The following is a 25,417-nucleotide window of genomic DNA, read 5'->3' on the forward strand; positions in this document are numbered from 1 at the left end:
TCCCAAGAGAACTGGTGAGTTTCCATATGTTGGATACTTAAAATTCTTCTGAACAGGGTGTTAGGCCACTTTTTCTAGATCTGTTTTTGCCAAGAAAGGTTGGACCAGATGATTCTTGATGCTGCCTTCCAACCTGGTATTCTATGACTGTGTGAAAAATTAATGAAAATTTAAAAACTAATTCAGAAAAGAAACATGCATTTAATTCTAAGGAAGCAAAAACTTCAGATTGCAGGTTGGTAGAACTAACTTCAATTGCTGATTTTTAAATGGGAAAGTAGCACTTTGGGATAGCAATATATTTAATTAACTTGTCATTTTTAATGTCACATCCTGAGGTGTCTCCTTAGACCTGAGATCACCTCTGGAGGACATGCAGGTGGTCTGGAACCCAGCTCTTTCCAATGCCCGCCGATGAGAGACTGCAGGAGGCTGTTCTTAGAGGTTTTCATGGTTGTTTATTGTTCCTTATCTCAGGAATGCTTTGTCCAGCGAACAGCAGTCTGCTCGCCAGACGTCCATGGCAGAATCCGCCTGGCAGAGGCAGGACTTATCTTTTATAGTCTAAACTACGTACTAGGTATTTACAAATGACCCCCAATACAATACAATCTTGTTACATGGTCCAGATCTGTTCTCATCCAATCTAAGAGTGCCAGTGTGTCACCCAGCATGGATGTCACGGAGAAGAAGGAGGAAGAATATCCACACCCCCAATTCTCCATCTTGGCCACGTGTCCCTTATCACAAACATTTTAGAAATCTGCTAATTCTACATTCTAACAGTCCAATTTACACTCCATTTACTTTTGTGGCTTGCATTTCTTCTCTCAATGTTGGCAAACTGCTCCAAGGAGCCAAATCCAGCCCCCGAGACACCTGGGTCCCATTCCAGGGTCTTTGGGGACCCCGCCAGGGGGGTCTTAAACCTTCCAGGGAAGCCAGAGGAATACTCTGGACTCCCACATCTTAATGTACAGAAGATTGGTTAAAAGAGAACTATATTATCTTAAATATAATTCTAGGATTAGAAAAAAATATTGTACTATTTTGAAGTGAAAGCTCTTAGGATAATCTAAGGTTATCATCCAAATTCTGAAGGGACAGAAACATTATTCTAAAATGACAAATAGGATTAAATACTTATCAGCAATTATTATTATGCTGATGTCAGGACTGAGATTCCATGCAAGCAAAAATATACTAGCATATTTAAGTTGGATACTAAACTAGTAATTTTTTCCCCAAAGACAACTACAGCTATATTGCTTGCAATAAATAATACTGTCCAAACAAGCAAAAGAGAACTCAGTGTCTATTTCATCATTCTGCCTCAGGGCACAGTCAAGCCTTCTTCAGCTATTCCTGAAAAATGTTTCTATAATATTTTTTTAAAAAACCGAAATAGCTTCTATAAAATCTTTATATATTCCAGTTCACTAGTTTTAGAAATAGAAATTAATAAAAATTCATGGCATTAACTTCTGCTGATGCAGCTTTAAGTCTCTACAAGTCATCTTGACCCTAAAAGACAAGACACACATTCCCTTTCTTACAAGAAGTCACAGAAAACACGAAAAGGAGTCACATGGAAAATAAAAAAAGGAATCCCAAGGAAAATTCCTGGAGACAATCTGATTAGACACAAGAGGAAAAAATTCCAGAACTGCAATTGCTATGTTACTCTTAATTATGCACATATAATTTTACATTACAGAATGTGACTTTTTTTTCTTTCTACCTTCTCCTAAGAAGATTAAGTCTTCAATCCTCCCTTATGAAATGATTGACATCTATCAGGAATAATTGAAAGAATTTTTGTTTACTGCAACTTCTGTTGCAACTCTTGTATCTTCCATCATGGATTTTTTAACATTGTATGCCTACTGTTACACACAGTTCTTCAAGTGGACTCTTCAAAAAGATGAAGAGAGCAGGAAGATTGTTCCATGGGGTTTTTCACTTGGGCTTTGCTTCTAGTACAACCTTAAGCATCCTCATGTGATGTTTCAAATTCTATAGAACTGATGACATGATCAGAATCAGGTCACAACTGCAGCTGGCAACAGAAACTACTGCTTAGGTAGAGTTTGCCCTATTATGTGTGCACAGCTGACAACTCATAAGTACTCTCCCTGCCTGCTGAACTTCATATGATTTATTTTTCAATAAAGTTTAACACTTTGGTAGCATCACATTACATAAACTCCCCCAATTTCTGTGCAATCATCTTACACAGCTTGAAGTAGACGAGTCTAGATTTTTAAACATGCTCCACAACAACATGGAAAGTAATCAGCAAATTATGCCCAGAAATTTATTTTCTCAATGGTTTAGTGGTTTATTAGGATGATGGCTAGTGGTCTAAGATATTAAGGCTGAGAGCAAATCCATATTGCTATGTGTTTGGCAACTATTATTTTCATCATCTCTCTTCTGCCACTGCCAATATCAGAATTTAAAATACCATCAAAAGCATCTGAAAGTTAGGACGCATGAAATCTTTTGCTTATTACTTACTCCCATGATCTGCCACAGCAAAAAAAAATCCGTGGCCTGTTTAGATACCTCTTTGTATTCTGTTATTGTCTAGGCTTTTAGAAATTGATAGATTCACCATTTCTTCAGTATTTTTCTTGTTATCTGAGATAGGATGACTGCCACCTACTTCCTGGAGTCATCCATTTTGCACCTTTTTAAAAAAACAACAATATATTTTCCAGGCTGATGTCACCTCACCTAAGCTCTGCAAACTCTCATAATCACTAATAGCTTTGATATTGCTATTAGTGTAAGATCTGCATGTCAAAATTTTTGAAAGACCCTATTGTTAAAAAAGTGAACTTGACATCATTCACGTGCATGTACTTAATAAAGCATTATTCACTTCCCTGAAACAGCTGGATTTCTGCTATTTATCTTGGGTAACTGATGCCTACTATCTACTATGACTACATCTTGCAGGTGAAAAAGAACAGTTCACATTTGCATGTGAGTGGCATGCAGTAACAAAGACTACAAGACAGCAGACAAGAGGACAGTTTATAAGTAAACATAGTGCTCGTCTAGAGGTCTGTTCAATCTCCAATATTTCATTAAAACTTTCCAACCTAATAATGACTTAAAGCATTAAGAATGGAACTTTATTCCACAAGCATATCTGATTGAATGACTCTCTAGGGGTACAAATTAATTTCTTCCAGGTTACCAAAATAGAACTACAGAAAGATGATTTTGTAGCTTTAGCAACTCAACTGTACAATAATCAATACACACATAAAATTACAGCAATTCAGTTAAATATAAAACAGGTAAAGCTTACATTAAAAAAACTGTCCAAATGGCTAACACATATTGTCTAGTCTTTGCATGGTGAAAATGGTGCTGTATTTCAGTCCTATTATCTTCTCATTAGCTGACTTATAAAGTACAGAAAAACACTGGGCCTTCTCTACAGTTTCCAGAATGTGCTAGTGCAAAAATCCAAATCTAAAACCTCACAACATTCAGCCAAATTCCATATGATCTTGAAATCTCTTTCACTATTTCATCTCATCTCCTGAAATAATTTGGCTAAAAAATTACTTTCCCTTAAATTCAGATTTTCCTTACTATCAGAAACTTATATGCATCATACAAGAATAACCCCAAATTATTGAGTAAAATGTGAATAATTCTTATCAAATTAATGTTTTTCACAGGTGTTAATTTTCTCCCTTTAAGTCCACCAAAGAAAAATTCCAGTCAAGTTAAAAGTTTTAATCTTACCACCAATACCTTCCTTTCTCTATCATATTACCAAGCTTCTCCCTTAATCAACCCATAGTGAACATAAATGAGTCATCAGATACTTCAGTGTTGTTCTTACCATTCAGTTACTGCACCCCTCTAAATGACCACTTCAAGATTATTTGTAACCTTAAAACCTCAGAACAATTTTAGAATCCCTTCTACAACACATAATTAATAAATTTTAAGACTGGATTTTGTTTTACAATTTTTTCAGTGACTTTGTTTTTAAAAAGTATACTAGAGTCAAAAGACATACCTAATTTCCACTCAAATGTGTTATTTTTATATTGCAGTTACCATCAGGTCCCAAGGCAACATCTTAAATTTTTCAATATTTTTAACAAAAAATATGTGATTTAATCATACATGGTATTTCATGAATAAGGATATGCTCCTTAGAACTTCCCAACTTCCACATCATAGCTGTAATTCCCCTGAAAGAAGCTAACATTTTTAATTTTTAATTTTTGATTGAGTAATGGGGGCTTTCTAATCCTGATTGTTTAACAAATAATTAAATTCTGAGCTTACAGCAACAGAATTACACTTTTCCCTTTGATATTCCCCTGAATCTAGAACAGTAGTCACAAAAGTATTTCAGAAGATCCTCAAATTCACTTCTGTCTCAAAAAGAAGTTGTAATAGGGTATTCTGGTAACCAATGAAAGATGAAAATTGGATTATATCTATTTAGGAGAAATTTCTTTTTTGTGTCCTTTTACATGCATTTTAATTTTCAATTGTTTGCTTGAATAATGTTTTTCACAAAACTATATCCTGATAGCCAATCCTTTTCATGAGTCTATGAAACTATGCCAAGCTTGTCTTTCAAAATGCCATTACATTTTGCATTGAAGTCTACTCATATTTTACATTTAGCTTTTCCGCTGCAAGTATGATCAGAAAAAATATGCAGGCTGCGTATCACATGAAATAATGCACATGCTACCTTTTTTCCCTCCCTTAATCTCTAGTGTGTTAGATAGCTAAACAAACTTACAGCTGTCCAGGCTTTTTTTCTGCATCGAGAACAAAACCACTCATTATGGATTTCATGAGAAGGAACACCATAGCAACCTAGAATAAGAGAGCTGGATTGATTATTATATTCTGCATTTTTATCAACGACGTCATAAAATTCAGTTATACATAAACCTTAAAAAAACACATTGTCACAGGACATGTCTGTCCCGTCCTGTGACAAAGGAGACTTCTAAAATCTAGGCTTACTGCTAATTTCGTAGTCTATGAAATATATCTTCCCAAAAATTAAATAAAAAGAAGACCCCACAAAAATCCCCATAAGAAAACAAAACAAAAACCCACCAAACCAAACTACACAGCAAAAACTCCAAGCACCCAAAAAAACAAAATCACAATGAATTTCTTATTTTTGTCACTGCAATATCATACCACCAACTCTCCATGAAGTAAAAACTTGACTTAATGTACAGACATTTATTCTGTGCAAATATACCAAATTTATTTCCAAATATCTTGGGGACTTCTTAGACTTAACTATTACAGTTCTACAGTCTTTAGTAGATACTGTAGAAAAATCTATGCATTCATCAGTTACTCTTGCAATAAAAAAGAATGTTAAGTGAAGAATAATACTGCATCCCCAAATTTAAGAGCAATATTCACAAGTTCTCCAGGAGAATTTCACCCTAACTACTAAAAGCACACTAGCATTGCAAAGTGATTTAAAATAGAGAATCAAAAGAGTAATTAAATCACTAGAACAGAAAAAAGAATCAGAAGTTTGCGATCACTGAAAGACTGAGAGATTATCCAAGTTAATTCTTCAAGATTTTTCACAGCAATCATAAGTTACAAAATATGCGATGCAGTTTAAAAAAAAAATTAGCCAGTGACTAAAGCATTACAAATGGAAATGTTCCTCAAATAATTTTAAAGACATGGTAGAAGCCTAGATAACTATTATTTATCAATGAAGCAAAATTCAAAATTACATTTCTGCCAACAGAACAATTAGATTATTTACTTGCATGAACCCGTACGCAGCACTTTGCACATGAAATAAGAAGACTCGTTCCGTCTTCTTCAACAAAGGCATTTGATGGATAGTTTTCAGTGTTTTCTTCACTATAAATAAAACACATCTCTGGAATAAGAGGTTTAGTCTTCTCATTTTCTGCCATCAATATTTCTGCTGAGTTTGCTTCACTGAAAATAGGAGTTTCTTCATCCTGATTGTCTGGCTGGAAAATAAACAAAATCTATATTTAAGTAAAAATCTGTCTTACTCTTCCTTTTGACAATGATGAAACTATTCGATCCCTCCCAGCTTTCATACTAAGTGAAACAGTCTCATGAGAAAATTAACTGCTTCTAGATATTTATCACAGTCATTCTACCTTGATTGTTCCAAATAACTGTGGCATCTGGAATAGCACTCAGCCTGCAAACCAGTGTTATTGCAGTGGTGTTCAGTGGTAATGTACCTCTTGGAACATCTAACTGGGCCCAGTACAATAAAGGCTTTTTTCCTGGTTTCCATGCTGAGGAAATTCCAGTTTAGCACCTTCAGAATAGCAGCATAGTACTTACAACACAATTTTCACTTGCTATTAGATGTAATTCCACAAAACAGTATCAAACAGTGTTCTGCATTAGACTGCTTCCAAGAGAATATTTTTTTCTCAGAAGGCCTAAATACTATGAAAACACTTGCTTCCTCAACACTGAATGAAGACAGCATAAAAGAGGCTCTGATAAAAAGTATTTGGAGATGGACACATGAGGAAATAGCTAGAAGATACAAACCTACTTGGGTTCACCACACCAAAAAATGTAATTTCAAGGGAAAATGCCTGCACACGCACACGCACACACACACTAACACTAACCCAGCATAAATGGTAGTAGGAGGCATAGTATCTGCAGCCAAGGATAGATAGCTGGTGAACAAAATATCAGTTCTAATTTTAATGGTAGTGAGTTTATTTACTCCTCTTACAAATGAAACGTGTAAGTTTATTGTTTTTATAATTTCTTGAGTATTAAGTAGCCAGGCAGCTATTTCACACTTTATCCAGAGACAAAGCTGTGAGAATATTGCTTACCTTATAGTATGGCATAAGAAGAGTGCAAATGGCACAATGAGGTTCCTTTTTTGCACAAGCTGTATTGTATTCTTTTTCAGCATTGAAATTGGGTGGTCTTGTCTGCCACAGGTAAACCAGAGGCTTGGCCCATACCTCTGACTCTTGAACTTTCTCTTCAATTAAGGTAGTTTCAGGTAGTTCTAAAAGAAAGCAAACAATGGCTACACTGTAGTCATGGAATGAAGATGAACAACAATGAATCTGTCATGCAGGCTAACTAAGAAGATCAAACGATGTTAAAAGAAATCTGTGTGCAAATACGGATGCTGAAGTCTAAAAGAATGTTGTGTCAGGAAAAACCCACACTTAAGTGCTTTGACATCTATGTCATGAGCTGACTGCTTCACGTACAGCATAAGTAGTTTCCTGTTTACATTTTGTATTTGTATCAACATCATTATGTCTCACTCTCCCACTGTCTCCTTAATCCCTCCAAACTCTATCCCTTCTCCCTCCTTGCACATTGCCCTGAATTCCTTTTGGATGGAACATATTGCGTCCTGGCAGCAGCACCAGACAAATCACTCTAGTCACACAGGATGGCACCTCACAAACTCTTCAGGGAGAGTAACACTCATTTTCCAAAGGGGAAAAAAAAAGCAAACGTTATAGCCAGGGCATAATGGGAAACAATCAGATCTAAGAAGCAGAGAGACATGCATGCTGGATCATATGGACAGTGCCTACTAAATCCTTCACAATCAATGAAAAGGCATGGAGGTGTCAATCAGAATAATTGTGTGAATGTGGAAAGAAAAATGTGAAAAGTTTTGAATTAAACATCCAGATAACAAAAACGATGTATAGCTTACAGTCCTTTTCTAATGATGTACTTAAGAAAAACTGCTTGCTTCAGAAGAAGAAAATTCCAACACAGAGAAACATTTAAGTACATTAAGCTGATTCATCACACTCCTTCAGCCCATGACTGCTTTCTCCACTTCATGAAAAAGCAGAGGCTTTATGAGTATCCTATGATAAATGTCACACATGGCTACAAAAATCACTATGTAGCTGGCAACATTTTTATCAAAGTTGAATAAAATATTGACTAAAATATTTGTCTACAAGCAAGCCAAATGTAATAAAAATAAATTAATGAATATATCCTACATGTGATCTGTAATCCATTTTTATAGTTTCTCAAAAGAACTAATAACAATTCAATAAACATTTGCCAACAATCTGGGTAGAAGGGCCCAAAGAAAACAACTGCAAAAAAGCTGTCAATATTTAGCAGCAGAGCTTTCTGCTGGAAAACATAGCTTCAAAAGAACATCAGTGAAGAAACAGCTGAACACAAGGAGAAGATGAACATATAAAATGCCAGCATTACTTTTCTAACTTTTTGAATTACTTTTTAAGTTAAAAGCTTAACAAAGATTTGCTTAAAAAATTCTGTCCAGTTTTAAAGGACTGCAAAACACATAGCTCTGAAACTTATTTCTCTAGATCTCTTCCTATCTATTTAAATTTTCCTTTAAAGAGCCATCTTACAAGTAGCTTCAGCCTTAAATATATTTTTTTTTAATTCTTCCTTTTACATTATTTTCCTTCAGAAGCTCGTAACTCATTGTTTTAAATATTTTCATTAGAGTTATGACCTCACAGAAAATTCAGAACTAGATTCTCCCTTATGAAGAAAACAAAAGAGGCAAACAGAATTTGTTATGAAGGTTTGTAATATCTTCCACACCTATTACCTACTCTGAAACTGACATCCTTTGATTGCACCACTCCTTATCACCACTTATCTCCCATGATAGTTGAAGCCTTTCCCAGAACCTCAGCTGATAATACTCTTCTTTATTCAAAAATCTATCATCATATTTATAGTCCTTGAACTAATTGTGATAACTGTGGTTCTCTCATTCTGGCTTTTCACTGCCTATAGCAGACTGCTCAGTTCATAACTATATTGGTTCTGGTTTAAATGAAAATAATATTTACATCTTAATTTCATTTAGACTCCATAATTTCAGTTCCCTTGTGTGATCTTTACAAAGGCCTTCCCAACTAAGAAATTGAAAGGAACGCAAGAGACAAGAATAAACCCAGCTTTTAACAGCCTTTTGTGCTTTTCTAGAGCTTTGTATTTGTTTTTGAACCTCATTCCAATCAAAGCCAGGGACAAGATGTCATATGCATATGTACCAGACTCCATCTTTCACAAATTCATAGAAATTTAACACTAATAAATTTATTTTCTCCTTTATATTATGTTTAGAACAGTTTCAGTTAGCTATTGACTAGAAGCAGAAACACTCCACATTTATTTGCCTCTTATCTCCAATGTCTGTAATTCTGAATCTTATGTCCTTCTATGTCTTTTGACGTGTGACTGTCTTCTCCATGATCCTTACTGCAATCTTCTGTCTCAGCATGAACTACAAGCTCTATGATACGACCCTCTGGTAAATTACACCATGCAACCCCTCACTCTTTTCTACCATAACAAAAAAGGAAAAATATCCATCCTCCTTTCAGAGGGAGGCTCCCTAATCCAATACTTAAAGAAATGGTTCACTAACAGGATACAAAATAAGAAGAAGACAGAATAGACATTCAGAAGGATTACAAGCTTTGTCTGATACTCTGTTATCAGTAATGTAACGGTAGTAGCTTCCAGATCTCCTCAGGAATTTCCTACGCAACCTTGAGCCTAAATTATCATCTTTCAACGGCTTCAGAAATATTAGTTCATCTCCTTATAATCAACATTCACCCACCCACACTGAAATAATCAAATGTCAAAAGAAATTGGTATTTTAAAAAAAGTACATGATCCCACTAGAAAACGTGACAATGCTGCCTTGAACAACTTCCTCACCAGGTAGAACATGCAATCTTCTGTGTAACTATTCTCCATCAGTAGAACTTGGGTAGCTTCACTTTCTGTGCTTTATTTTTCGTGTATGTGCACCAGCAAAAGTGAGAGGAAAAATTTCCACATAAGATTCTCTGGTAGTACAAGTGGAGGTACCTTCCTGGTTTCCATGTAGTCAGAGAAGTTATACACCATAAATAAAAACTGAGAATCTGGCAAGGAAACGAAAAGAAAAACCAGCTCTCCAACTGTTTGAGAGTAGGCATAGAGAATATAATTACTTGATGTAACAATCACTGCTGTCTTGGCACAGTTTATAGCCTTTCTTCACTTGTTCATATGATAATACTAATGTCCTATTTATGTCCAAAAACACTGTGAAAAACTTAAGTGATTTTTAGATTTTTTTTTTTCTGTTTATCCAGCACTTCTCACTCATTTTACTTTCTTAAATTATTCCTTTCATTACTTGCTGTTTAGCTGAAGAGCAATCAGTGGCTCAGTCTAAAACAAATTTACTTTCCTAGCTCACATTGTTGCATGCAATTTTAGGGTAGACATTCAGGGGCCTCATGCGAGCTCAGTGTTTCTCTGATCAGACGTGTCTGTTAGAAGAACACAAAACCACTGCAGCCTCTAGATTGCTCCATTCAAACTTCACCTTAACTGAAGGTCTTCAAAATAAGAACAATTTGTAGTGTTCTACTGACTGAAAGATCTCAGAAACTCCACTGTCATCAGCAAGCATACTTTTTACTTCAGCTGTGAATCATTGCCAATTGAAAGTACTCAAATCCTGCAAAAACTGTGGTGGAAGCATCTGTTCCTACAGTGGAAGATACATTTCCCCCCACATCCCACCAAAAAACTGGCATCTACTTCATAAGGCCAGTATGTAATGTTTCAAGAAGCACTACGATCATGATGTTTCACTCATCTGACATACTGGCATTTTTCTGAAAGAGCATGAGAATGCTCTCAGTTCTGGTAGAGCAAGTTTTGATGAATAGTCACTTCTGCAATGCTGCCAACCAACAACACTCTACAATATGAACCACTATGCAATCAAGCCTTCATTATAACCTAGCCTTGCTCTAAGACCAGCTACCAATGGCCCAAGACTGGCAGCTTGAATGATAAAGGTCAGCCAATGCAGTGATATGAAACATAATGTATATCTATAGGGAACATTTTCATTACATAGCACCTAAAACAGAGCTGGAGAATCTACCTTCTCTTCTGTGTCTGCTCTGACTCAGACCAAGTCACTAACGCTTCCTCACAGTTCACTGACAGTAAGTGCATGAACGGACCCTGCGCAGGTGCACAACAGAACTCCTTGGTGTGATCTCTGGTTTAACTTTTTTTTTCAGCTTTTTGGCACGAAACATACATTTCGAATTAAGAGGTAATCAAGACAAAAGTAAATAAAGCATCCTTAGTATTCTTTAATATAGAAACTTTCAACTCAACTACAGTACAAAATACATCTCACTGTCAGAGAAAATTAAAGGAAAATATAGGATTTGAGCCTGCTAGCCATGATAGGGAAATCTGCACATCAACTGACAGCACTGTTCAAGAGACTGCACACTCATGCATAACACATAGACACACTGACAAATACCAAGGAAAGATATTTATTTTGCAAGTCTGTCAGTATGCACAGAGTTTTTAAACACTCTTACATGAATGAAGTCCATTTCTTGTAACTTCTGTTATGTTTCTGGCTGTGAATTCACACTGAATTCTAAAATGGACCAATATCAGTCAAAAAATGTATTAACTCAATGATGTAATGCAGCCTATGCCTAAATATATAAAAACATCTTATTGTTACCATTAACAGAAGTCAGAGATCTTGAATCCCCCTAAACCACCTGGGCATTTTTACTTCACTGCAAATATAATGCTTTTTTGTAGTGTTACTTTTCCAGATACAATTCATAATTAGTTTAAATATTCTATTTCCTGAAAGGGGTTAGACCAAGTGCTCTTTTTTCAACAGAAAAGCAGAAACACTTAACAATACAATTATGACTTTAAATAAATGCATAACAGTTGACATAAGTCTTACTGTATCATATGCTGCTGATTTTGGCTGGGGTAGAGCTAATTTTCTTCACAGTTAGCTAGATGTGGTTTGGATTTGTACTGAAAATGGTATTGATAGTATAGAGATGTTTCTGTTATTGCTGAACAGTGCTTGCACAGCACCAAGGTCTTTTCTGTATCTTGTGCCACCCTGACAGTGAAAGGTACAAGAATATTACAATTGTCTCCCCAGTCTGGTTGGTGGGGGAGTGAGTGAGCAGCTGTGCTTTGCTTGGATGACAGCTGGGCTTAAACCACAACACATACAATTCAGCCATAGTATTACTGACAGTACAAGGTGATTAGCAATGCTAAACTTAATGATAGCTCCTGCTATCATATTCATACCTGAAAAGGTATCAATCTCTATAATGTGATTTCAGAAATACCAGTTCTCATAAATGTGATTATTCATATGCATCTGTACCCCTTCATACATTTAAGAAAAGTGAAACAATTCATTAAAACAAACTGTGTAGACAAAAAGAAAATTATAGCCCAGATCTGTTTTAATACAGAAGAAACTCCTTCCATAGCAAAGTATTTCTAAACAGTCACTGTGCTTTCCAAGTGAGTAAGTGAATGAATTGTTTTCACTAATGTTACTGGTTTAACAGTTCGTGGGAAACTTGCTCCACACAATGCTAATGCTCTGAATGGTTTTTGCTTACTAAGTCAAACTCAAATTATCAAGCAAAAAACATTTGGGCCATTTGCAGAATGGGCTGCTGCCAGCACTTGCTGATTTAACCCAGCAGATGTGAAAAGCCATAGACACTAATACAGTACAATTTGCTTTTGCCAATCTCAACAATGATTTTGCTGCTTGGGGTTATGTTCCACTGATGTTTCCTGGCTTTGTACAGCAGCATTCTCTGCTATGAAGAGCAGAGAAGCATCTGTTATTTTTCAGGTAGTTGAGCATAATCTCAGCCCTGGGAGGCATTATCTATAGTTTCAAATGTCCTGGAGGAAATAATAATAATACAAAATAATAATAAAAAAAAAATTAAAAAAGACCATCGGGAAGAAGTCTTATACTTGAAAACTTTACTGTTCCAGCAGTGAATCAACAAACTTAGTTTCAGAAATTGTTTTTCTTTTTTGTTCAGCAATGAAAGACACAGATCACGTAGCAAAATATGAAAAGAAAAAAAATTTTATTGTACTGCTCAAGAACTTCCATTTCTTGCATGGAAGTACTGAGTACAAGTAATGTGAAATATGTATACACTTTTGATTAGAGAGCCTAATTGCAAAATTAGCTATTAACACTTCAGTTCTCATAAAAGTTTGATGTAAAGATAACTATATTGAATCAGAGCTCTAGATGTTAAGCCAAGGAGCTCCTGAATTAAATCAGATTTAGCTCCCAAAACTAAGTAATAAGGTGCTTTAATACAAAGAACTTAAATACAAAAAAGTATAAAAAATCAGTTGTAACAGATCTCAAAATGTTTTGAAAGTTTGAAAAATTCAGCATTAAAAAAAAATAAAATTAAAAGACGATTTGACAGATTTGAAAGATTTGATACTGGGATACTCTGATTTTCCTTCAGCATACTATTAGAGCTCCATAATGAAGTTCACACTTGTTTTGTGATTGACCTGTGTATTGTGATTGCTACACTTTGTTCAATGTAATTTGTACTTGTATTGTAACTGAACTGTATATTACAATTTGACAGCCTAAACATAATTTGTATCTTCAATGTAATTTAAGTGCATTGCTGTTTCACTCTGCTAAATCAAAATCCCATGTAATTTCAAGTAATGTCAAATATGAAAAATTTGTATTATTCACTAAACCATCCATACACAGTATATCTAGAAGAACATGTTAAGAGTGTATTGTACTCTTTCACTAACTGGCACAGTCAGCAGGCTTTTCCTGAGGGTGGGTGGTATCCAATAAAACAGCAATGATTACTTTGGCAAAAACATTCTTTCTGATTTGGTGTTAGTGACAAATAAGAACCTAGTAAGAAAAATCTCATTGTGATTAAGACTGGCTGCAGACAGGACCACTATCATTTAAAACAGTAAATAAAGTTATTATAAATATTAATAAAGCCTGGAAAAATCTCACCAACAACTTTGAAAAAGAGGCATGGGAAAACCCTGACCATGATTTTTCACAGAAAGCAGGAAGCACTGATCCCATCGATACTTTGGATGAATATGAAAAACTGAAAGGTTCTAAGAAGCTGAAGAAGGGAGAAAAGCAGGCCTTCACAGGTTATTGGGTATTTACTTACAAGCACTAGTGAATAAGTTCAAAGAGGAAAAATTAACACAGCATATTAGAACAAGTAAAAGAAACAGTTAAATAGCATAATTTAAACAAAGTAAAACTTCTATTATACTGCATTTTCAACATGTGGAATATGTAAAATGACACTGTCAGGCTGTACTGAACTCCAATCTTTCTCTCTAACAAATCGTGAAGTAACTAAAATGTATTTGATTTACATTGCTATGATTCTGATAAACTAACTTAGAGAAAACTCTGAGGATTCATAGCATAGAGATTCAGTTTACATTTAAATGATACAGAACTATAGCGCTGTTATTTTTGAAAATAATCGTTTTTTGCTTACTAATTCCTGCAAAAAAAATGGTATTTAAAACACTCAATCATACAGGTATCAAATAATTACAAAGGGTAAAACCCAATCTTTCAGAGCATTCCTTAAATAGCTGCATGCCGCATATACAACTTTTTTGTGCATATATAATGAAGAACTTAACTTAGCAGTTAAGGTTCAAATTATAGAAGACGTCTACTTATTCTGTCTACCTAAGCTGAAGCACAAGCAACACATTCTTACTGATGCTGAAGTCCATGACCTATCCAAAAATACAGTTACTTACCATGTGCAGAAACCAAGTTTAAAGGTGACCCACTAGTCAGGCAACTTTTTAAAATGTGGACAGGATGCCACAGAAGTGGAGATGCTCTTAAATCTGTATGAACTGCTAATATGAAGTATTTACAGCATATTGGTATAATAATTTTCATTATTGTATATATGTATATATACAGTATATATTAAATATAAAAGTAATTTCACCTGTCTTTGCACTGTGTAAATTTAAATAGTAGACCCTATATTTATAAATCTGTTCAAAGAGGCATCTCAGCAAAATGAAAACAGAAACAAAAGAAGATCTTCTGGAATCTACTGCACAGCCTATCAGCAGAAAACATAATTGTCAGTACAAAACCACTTCAAGCAAAACTACAAACTAAAAATTAGCAGATACCTGCTTTACTGAAAAACTTTAATTCATAGCACTTATGAATTAAACAGCTGCTTTCTCAGTTCCACTCCCTCATATAATTTTTCACAGTTCCTATGAAAAAAATTCTGTATTTTGCATTCTAATGTAATCTGCTTGTGGTCAATGTACTTATCACAAAAAAAACGTGATCAATAACTAAAATTACACTGGAATTTTTAGGAACTGACACTGCCATCCATATACATGCTTACTGATTTACTAATTAAACACCATAGTCTTCAAGGGTACGTAACTGTACAAAAGTGAGAAAAAAGCAAGCTTTCTTGCCAATCATCTAGGATTGGCATTAAATTGGCATGTCTTGTCTATTAATAAAACGAGTCCCTCAGATACAACAGAATTACTTGATGGTACTTCCTTATTTTGGAAATTAAAATACAACATCACTGGCCACACTGCCAAATACTATATGATCAGTCATTCAATTATTATTATGCTGCTAGAGTGTTTCAGAAATAGTACAAAGCAGAGTCACCAACATACTCCTGTTTTATGCTACAGAATCACCAACATACTCCTGTTTTACACTACTCTAAAAGAAGAAACAGTATCAAGTGAAGAAAACGTTTTATGGTTATTTTGTATCTCTCAGGCAGCAGAAATCTAACCCACATCATTATACTACTCCAGCACAAATTCCTCTGAGGCGAAACACAAGTGAAATTTAAGGAACATGGTTACTTGAATGTGTTAAGTCTGTGCAGAAGTTCTTCACTGAACCAAGGCCTCATTATAAGTTAAGTATATAAGTTAAAAGTTAAGTATAGAAGACACAAAACAGACTCAATCACTGATCCAAATACATGACAAATAAATGCCCAAATTAGAATTATAAATTTATATCTTCAAGCTATAGTTCCTGCAGATCAGTAAAAAAATATCCCATAAACACTTCATACACTAGAAAACAATTGTATTTGAACTCCTTCAAGAATCAATTTATTAAATATAATTATTTAGTACATTAAAACACATATATTACATACACCTCTCAGCCAAAAGACAGTAAGCAAAACCCCTTTGTACTAAAATTAAATCACTTCCAATACTAATGGTTTGCAAAGCAGCTTCAGACTTTGACAAAAGTGATGATAATTCTATGGGCTAAGTTTTTTTGTTTTTTTTAATTTGAAAAACTAAAGTTTTTACTAGAATAACTTGCTAGGCAATACTCTGCACCAATACATCGATAAATTATTCCTTTATAACTGCAAGTCATATGTTTTCTTGTTTCTCTTTGGACCATAACTACAGAAATAGAAGCTCAGCTCCAGAAGATCATCCTACAGAAGGGATACCTGTCTCCTTGGTAAATGTCACATTCAGTTTGCCTTCCAACTCCACTAGAAGGCAACTGTGAGGCTGCACTAATGCAGCAGGAAATCCATTTTCATTTTGGCACACCTGATAATAAGGAATTATACATGCCTTTCAATACAAGACTGCAATTCTATCCAGTCCTTTATGAGGTAAAGTACCATATTTTAAAGCTAAGAAAGCAGCACAATTAGAGCTGCAAGGTTTATCTGGAGAACAATGACCCTTCAGTGATCACAACATATACTGCTGTCCAGAAAATGAGGATAAATGTTAGAAGTACTGGTTCATATTCCACTCTTGGTCAAAATAATGACTTATCTCAGATCCTGTAGGTGTCCACAGAAAGACAGATAATTGCTACTCATAAAATATGTCATGGGACAGGAGCTGCCAGTGGTAATAATCAAAGCTGTCAGCTCTTGCCATTTCTGGAGATCAGCGTCTGGCTCACAAGGTTGACAACAGTAAAAGGAAAAGCATTTATTTGACCTTTTAACACATCTCTTTCCTAAATACCTATTAAAGATTATATAATATTTTTATAAAAGTTTTTTGGGGTCTTCAGAAAACCACATGCTTAATAAGTGTAAGAACTATTTTGTAATTATGTCAATCACACATTGAAAATTGAATTTAAATAAAACAGAAGTAATGTAGGTACCAGAGAAAAGGACAGAAACCACATTTCTCCTGCACATTTATACTGTCGAAGCGGTAAATAGTGCTGGACTCTTCAACTCTTAAATGATGATGATATATGAAAAGCATACACAAATTATGTGCTTGATTAACCCAAATTGGCAAAAAAAGCAAAGTATTTTAAAGAAGTAAAACTTCATTCAACAAAACATTATGGGAGGGAAAGCAATACTGGAAATTGTAATAATAATGCAGTAAATATAAACATGCCTCTATCAACTGGTTAGTGAATTCTTATGTATCAGTCTTCTTATGTTCAAGTCTTATGTATGCAACACCAGGAATAAACTTAACATTTCCTTCTAAAGTAAGTGAGGATCTTCAAACAAAATCTCCAGTTTTAAGCTCTGAAACAGAATAGTAGTAACTGCATCTACAAGTGCAATTTTCACCTATTTAAGCAGGCTTAGGCTATTTATGATGTTACTGAACAAGCCTTAATTGGTTTGATTTCTAACATCAAATCAAGCATATCTCACAGGATTCTGACAGTGAATGCAAAAACCAAGGCTTAATACTATCTCATAGCAGAAGCCATTGTTTCCATTTATAAACTCCTCTCTTTCTGTTTCCTTATCTTACAAACTAATGAAAGCAAAACGACTTAGAAATTCTGAATCATACTTAAAATGCTAAAGAACACATACGACGAGCCCCACACTGAATTCAGTCTATACACTCTAATTATATCATTTAGGGCAATCGGAAATTTTAGCCACTTCAATTTAAAAACAGTTTCTAATGTTGCGTGACCAGATAGTTCTGGAAAGAAATCTCTGGGACCAATCAATGTGCATGCAAAGTTAGTATGCTTGCTCCTTCTGCTGAATTTGCTTTTTTATTGCTTAAGTGAGCAGAAATACAACTGTATTAAATACAACAAAATATTATTATCACAAGTTAACATACTGCACTGAGTATAAGAACAAGGTTCATTACATAAAAATTGTTAGCATGTTGAGTGTGACATACAGCCCACACTGTACTGCTGCATGTATTTTCTTGAAATGGCAGCTTGAGCTACAATTTCTAGGATTGATTCCCCAGTCCGTAGTATTTCTCTGTACTCATTCTTTTAGGCATTACTTCCCCAAGAAGTTAGACAAACATAGGGAAAGGCTTCAGGACAAGTGAAAAAAAAATGCCAAAAGACAGTAAACAAACAATTAACATAATTATTTTTCATAATGAAATACACACATATATAAGAATATACAGTGATAAAAAGAAAGAACAAAACTCAAATGTCCAAGTAATCCTGCGAAAAAAAAATTAATTTCTGCCAAAGAACTTTGTATTAAAAGTGAATTCAGAGTCTCTGCTAAGATTTAAACAGCTACTCAATACAATAGCCTTCTATTTGCAAAATTACAATTCTGAAACAGCTGACAGTGTCAAAGAATGCTGCCTATATGTTATTAGCATCCTCTGATCACCTCTATTCATAGACACTTAATAGAACCATAGTACCTGAAAGATTTCAAATATATTCATTTGAATATATATTACCTATATTAGAAAATGCTACAGACTATCCAACATGTGGAAAGTGATATGAGTGATATGAGATGAAATATAAGCCTCAATTTCCTAACTTTTCACAACAGCACTAGCCTATATCTTTTTCCTTTATTTTGTTTGCAGTTATTTTTTTACTGGACCAGATAAATTAAAACATAAACTATGCACGTACAGTACATAAATGCTTCTTGTAAAACAAACAGAAATTACAGTGTCAAGATAATATACTATCATAGTCTCAGCCAGCATCATTTTTGCCCAAAACCACTGAGAACAAGAACTAAGTAAGTATAAATGCTGAATTACATTTCTACTGACTCTGGAATATGGATGAAGCACCTTCATAAAGACAAATGTGGTCATTGCCGCATTGAGACTGATTCCTTCCCTAGCATCTGACACAAACAATCTTGAAAAAAATCAGAAAATCATCTAGCCACACATCTCTAACCTGCATGCAGTCCTGTCTCAAGCAACTTAACGAGGATACAGTTTGCCAGTCTCTTTCATCTGTTCTCCAGTCTTTGTCTTGGATGTATATTCTGCTCACCCAAATGCTACTGTTTCTCTTTTGGTGTTCTTACAAAAGTCAGCTGATAAATTAGATTATAATGAGAGATAGATGCATGAAAATCATAATAATTCTATTTCCAGCTAGGAAATACCACTACCTGCCATGTCCAATAAAACTCTTAATTGCTTCCTTCAATAAGTAAGCAGATGTGCTTGATGGCTACTGATTCTAAGACAGCTCCTATTTTCCTAACAAAATACACCCTTATCTGTTGGAGAAGATGAAACTGAGGAATCTTGCAAATATGAATGCTCAGATTCTGGGAATTGTTGGGGAAGGTAGAACAGGAAAGCCCTAGTTACTGAATTATCACAAACACAATAGGATGGCTCACCGAAGCTAATCCACTCTTAATTAAACAATGCTTTTGGCCAGAGGGCAAGGCCAAAAGACACAAAAGACTAGCCAGCACCCAAAGATTAGATCTTAGAGTTTAGAATGTCACATGCTATGCTAATGTGGGAATTCCTATAGGCTACATGTAAATGCTATAGAATTAGTATTTTGTACTAGATTGGTTCTTAAGGGATTAGAATACTCATGATGAAAATGGATTTATTGTGTTACAAACGGGAAGTCTCTCTCTTTCTCTTCCTATCTTTACTCCTTGCTCTTCTTCTCCCACTTCTCCTCTCCTCTCCCTCTTCCATTACCCCAATACCTTTTTATCCCATTACTCTTTCTCTTCTCCTCTTCTTCCTCTCTTTTCTCTTCTCTTTTCCTCTTCTCTTCCCCTCTTTACCTTCTTTACTCTCCCTCTCTACCCTCCCTCTTCTCTCTTTCTCTCCCCCCTTTTATCTCTTTAATCTGCACGTGGCTGTGCCGGGCAGCTCCTTGCAGACTCTCTTATAATAAACTGCAACTGTAGCTTTTAGCATTTACAGAGCGTCTGAGTCTTGTTCCAAGCATCCACCCTGATACAAAGAATCCAGGAGTCCCCCGCACTTATCTATGAGAAGGACAACAATCATGCGAAGAGGGAAGACTTTAAGGTATATGATTTCTTGTCAGGATGTTGCTACTTTCACATAAAATTAATACACCAGAGAGCTGGCAAACTACTGGATGAGATGGAAAATGTCTTGGTATTAGAAAAATCCTTGACTCAAAAAGTCATCACACCATCATCTAGCCAGATTATATCATACATGATCCATGCTAAATAGAAGATTCACAATATGTTTCAACCATAATGTTGAAAAAGCATCAGCAGGCAAAAGGAATATAATCTCTAATACAAAAAAGAGCACTCTTACTGCAACCTACCACATATTAAATCTTTAATTACTTTACTAGATGAAACTTAATATCATCCTGTAAATTACCATAACATTTTCTGAAATACGCTCTGTCTAGCCCTCAAGGTATTCAAACATACTCATATGTGATACAGATCGTGGGCCTAAGCTGTCTCTAATTTTCAGAAAGATGCTTAACAGCTAATTGAAGTATCATGCCTGGCAAAGCTGCAGCTCAGATAAAAACTGAGCGTATAGCTTTCCAAAACTTGTGAGACAGAAGACACAAATCAATTACTTCAGGGTTGAAACAAGGAGGGAGATGTATTGATGAGAGGTCAATTGAACTTAGAGCAGTCAACTCAACAATGCCTAACTTGCCAACTCAAAGTATAATATAGCTTAGTTACAAGAAGAAGAATCAATTAACAGGCATGCTGTCTCTCAAGTCAAGAGAATTTATCTGCAGCTGCAAGAAACAGCGACTGTTAAGGAAATATAAGTGAGAGGGAAAAAATGTCAGGTAAAAATTGCAGGTAAACACTGAAGTATGCCATGATATTGGAATCAGACCAGTAGTCACAGACAGAGCATCAGCTCCAGCTTATCAAACTATTTAAGGGAGTGTGAGAACTAAACTCCAGTTCTGCTATCTGAGGAGATTCTGGAAACAGCACCGGAAAATTTTGTGCTTTACAGAACTAAAATGGTACAGTGATATGAAAAAGGAATGTGTTTGTTTTCCATTTAGATTTATACTTTTGGTGCACGTTTCCATAATCTTCACAAGTCAGAATAAACTAGCTTTATGTATCAACTTTGGGTGGCTGTCTACATAATTGCTGGGTAAAGCAGATTCACTTTTTATATCTACTTCAGAGAAGGAAACCCCTATGGTGGGTACATTTCTTAGATTTTGCAGCCTGTCTGCACAAGGCAAAGACTCACTAAATGCCTATATATGTGGTCTCATAACACCATAAAATTATAACCAGAAATGTGTATTAAATAGTCCACTCACCTTCATCACTAGTTGCTTGCTGCTTAACCAAAGTCATTGGAGATCTAGCTGGGGGTTTATGTAGTGGATGACGCCAACTCTTACATATTTTCTTTCTTTCAACTTCCTCTGACTGAAAGGAAAAAACACAACTAATTTAGTATGTAATTCTGCATAATTAATTATGGCAAACATAAACACTCTTATGTAAACAAACACAGACATCAAGTCGGTAAATATTACACCTTTAGTGTACCAATACAACACTTGCCTCCAGTTAAGAATATATATTTTAATTTTAAAAGTGCAATCCTTGTCATACACGAATCATTTCAGGCACAATTTACTGCAGCCCTTCCCAACTTACAGAGCATAAATCCTGTTTTGCTCATATCATGTTTGTGAGGAAGATCAGCATTCTGCTGATTTTCTGTAAATGATTCTGCATACCTGTAATACAATACAGCCACTAACTGTCACTAAAAAATAAAGCAGAAACCCACTGGCTTAGTCTGTGAAAAATTCTAAAATTCCTCAAGAATTACAAAAAAGTGGAGTTGAGATAAGAAATCAAGAGTCCTGATATATGACTAACATGTTGATTTAGTATACGAATAAATTCCTTCCTCCTTCAATCACCCCTATGTGCATTCAGCTTAAAGTTATTCAAGCTTCAAAAACTAAGGCAAATACTTCAAAGTCTTGAAGCGCTACTGAAAATAAGCTACTGATGGTGTCTGGAGATTCAGGACCAGATGAAGGGCAAGGACACTGACAGAGGTGTGAGAAGGACTTAGTTTCACACAATTCCTACAGACCACAGCATACTGTGCCTAAACACCCTGAATCCAACCTAGCAGATTATACATAGGCCCCTTGAAGTAAATTATAAAACAACATTATATTTACCATGCTAAGCAGAGGACAAAATATGTGGTCAAAGCACAGGACAGGTTTATGGTCTAAAATAATTAAGTACAAAAGGAATTGTCAGGCTTTTAAAATTGCATTTGTACAGCACAGTCCTTCACTTAAAACAGAAATAAAGAATATGCAATAATACTACAGAAAATCTGAAATACAATAGATAAATACAACGTGGCTGAAAGGCACAGAAAGAGATACAATCTCCAATACAAGTTAATTAAACACTGAGATGTTTTTACTGCTCCTTTTTATGATAGAAAGGCTGGAGCCAAGAATTTTAAAACTTACAACATTGAAAAAAATCGTTAGAGCACAGTTCACATATGTGGAAGGGTCAGCATGATGTTTGGTTTGGCTTCTAAAATATATTCACCATGAAGTCTTCGCAATTTGGCAGTGGATTTCCTGCTTTCTCTCTGCCAATTTGAGATTCAGCTCAGCACTCAGAAAGCTATCAACAACCACCACAGCTTAATCTTTAATTTTGCATCCCAAAGTCAAAGCTGACCATGAATCTAAGCAGAATAGCAAGAGTGAAAAAAAGGCCATATGTTTGTAGGTGGCCCAAAGGGAACACATTAGTAAAACCTACTATTTAAAAACTGAAAATATATTCCTTTTAATAGTGGGATTTTTCCTTCAAGTGTTTCCTTTACATATTTTATTTCATTTCCAAAATCCAAGAATAGTAAGTAGGTGAAGCTCACAGTCCTGCTCATGTTGGCAGTAGTGAATATGGGAATAGCTTTGAGAATAGTTGCTAATACTTCAGATTCACAAATATAAAGTGAAATTAGTAGACACCTAATATAACCGGGAAAAATATGTCAATAAGCAAACTCCAAAAACAGTCTGCTCGCAAATCAAAATTGCTACTCTTGCTTGAACACTTCAAAACACGTTCAAATTATCATCTGATTAGAATCATGCATATTCTTAAATGCTTTAATATGGATATCAGGTCTCATTAGAAAAATGCTCATTCATATTTCATTAAATCAAGAATATATTACTATTATGATGTAATTTCCTTCACATACATAAGATATTTCCATGCCGTCTTCTTCATCCTTTTTTACAATGAGAACTTCTCCATGTTCCAAATTACTTCCAGAACTTTCTAGGTTGCTGATACTGTCCTCTGTTAAGACACTTTCCTTTCTCTCTGGATTTTCTGCTTCAGAAATTTCTCCGTCTTCTTTACAGTATGGTATGGATGAAACATATTGATTCTGAGATTTCAAACTCTCTTCTTTTCTACAGCTATCAGAAACAGGTTTGCTGGCTACAGAATCTTCAAGTGTGCAGGAAGAACAACTGGGATCTATCCTGTCTTCATCTTCCATTTTTGTTCTCTCTAGTACAGGATCAGGTCTCAAAATTGATACTGAAGGGATGCTTCCTATAAATCAAGAGTATGATTCATTAATAAATCCCACTTTACATTATCATATTGAATTTCAGAGCAAGCTAAATTATTCAAATTCAAAGCATGGTTCCTCATTTAGAAATCATACAGAAAACCATTTGGTGGAAGGGCATACACAAATGTGAACCATAGGTTTTATCAAAGAATAAATTAAATGTAAATGGTTTGAGTTTAAAGTATGAAATACAGTTTTGATCATTTAATCAGTATTTTGCATTTGAATTACAGCAGGTCTTCATTTGATTCAAAATAATCAATATTCATGTAGCTTCCTTAGTTTTTACTCATATCACCCACATGCACTTTGAGTCAATGAAAAAAGAAAGGCTGGTATATTGAACCTTATATCCTGCATTTTGTACCTATTATGCCAGTTTAAAAATGAAAATAACCAAAGATTAATGGTTTATAATTACAAAGACATATTTCAAATAGATACCAAGAATATTTTTCAAGCAACAGCATCAGTCTAAAAATGAAAAGCAATTAGCAGAGTTTTATTTTTAAAAAATTAGCATAATTGTATATTGATATTGAAGAGTGAAATTCAGTGGATTTTTACTTAACAAAAATTCTTCCTCTGCTGATACTTGCATTGGAAAGACAGAACAATGAGCTAGAGAGGTCACTCAAAAAACTTATTCCTGATGAACTCTGGCATACACTGCAGTAAATTCTGATTCAGCAGTGCATCCATGATATTATGGAAAACAGTTTCTGTTAAGCCCCTTGCTATTCTTTTTTTACAAAGGTTATTTGAACTTATTTTTTCTGAAAAATTTCTTTTTCAAGTCAAGTGATTATAAAATTTAGTTACACAAAGACAATAGTAAAATGTAATCTCTGGGCACAAACGGTACTGCTTCAACTGAGAAAAATGGACACATTAGCCAGAGATAATGCAGAGCAAACCACCTTCTTTAACATGATGGAGCTTCTGTCATGTCTAAAAACACCCAGTTTCCTACAAATGTCCAGGTCCTTTAAGAGGACAAAGGAGAGAGGGCAGATCTCCACTTTTCTCTGCTTTTCCTTCCCTTGCCAATAAACACAGAATGGGTGCTAACTAAAAATTATTTTCTTGGTGGTCATGAACTGTTGTGAAGGATAAGGACGTGACAGGAGGGTCTCACAGATATGTATGTATAGAAAGATCTTTCAATGTAGGTTCTGAAGAAGGTATAGAAATGATAGCAAGTTTTGATATAGAAGAAAAGAATTGCTGAGCCAGTCTTACTGGGTAACTAAGAAGGCAAAGAGTGATTGAGTTGGAAGGGGCTTTTATGACTCTGAGCAAAGGATAAATACACCTCAAACAGAAGATGCTTTTACCAAGCAAGAAGATTTTCACACACAAACAAAAATACCATGTTGCAAGTAGAGAAAAGATCTCAGAATCTTCCACTGCAAGAAAACTGAAAAACAACTTCTAGCTTAAACTATAACATACTAACTTCTGGTGATTGGAAAATAGTAACATGAATATGGTAATGTTAGTAGTTATGATAGGCTATAGGTAATAGTCCAGGTGCTGATTAGTTGTAATATAATAAGATGCA

The 25,417-nt window shown here is 34.9% G+C and overlaps 1 protein-coding gene across 5 annotated transcripts in view; it reads right to left on the bottom strand.

Moving 5' to 3' along the window:
* KDM4C (lysine demethylase 4C) overlaps positions 1-25,417 on the bottom strand; it is a 253,994-nt gene that overhangs the window by 91,050 nt on the left and 137,527 nt on the right. For all 5 annotated transcript variants that reach the window (XM_056513735.1, XM_056513737.1, XM_056513736.1 and 2 more), the window contains 5 exons: positions 23,470-23,831; positions 21,524-21,635; positions 6,882-7,063; positions 5,801-6,017; positions 4,793-4,869 (listed from right to left, as the gene is read on the bottom strand). In XM_056513735.1, coding sequence (XP_056369710.1) covers positions 4,793-4,869; positions 5,801-6,017; positions 6,882-7,063; positions 21,524-21,635; positions 23,470-23,831 — 950 coding nt within the window. The remainder of the gene's footprint in view (positions 1-4,792; positions 4,870-5,800; positions 6,018-6,881; positions 7,064-21,523; positions 21,636-23,469; positions 23,832-25,417) is intronic.

Source organism: Oenanthe melanoleuca, chromosome Z (assembly GCF_029582105.1).
Source record: "Oenanthe melanoleuca isolate GR-GAL-2019-014 chromosome Z, OMel1.0, whole genome shotgun sequence".
In the NCBI taxonomy this organism is placed as follows: domain Eukaryota; kingdom Metazoa; phylum Chordata; class Aves; order Passeriformes; family Muscicapidae; genus Oenanthe; species Oenanthe melanoleuca.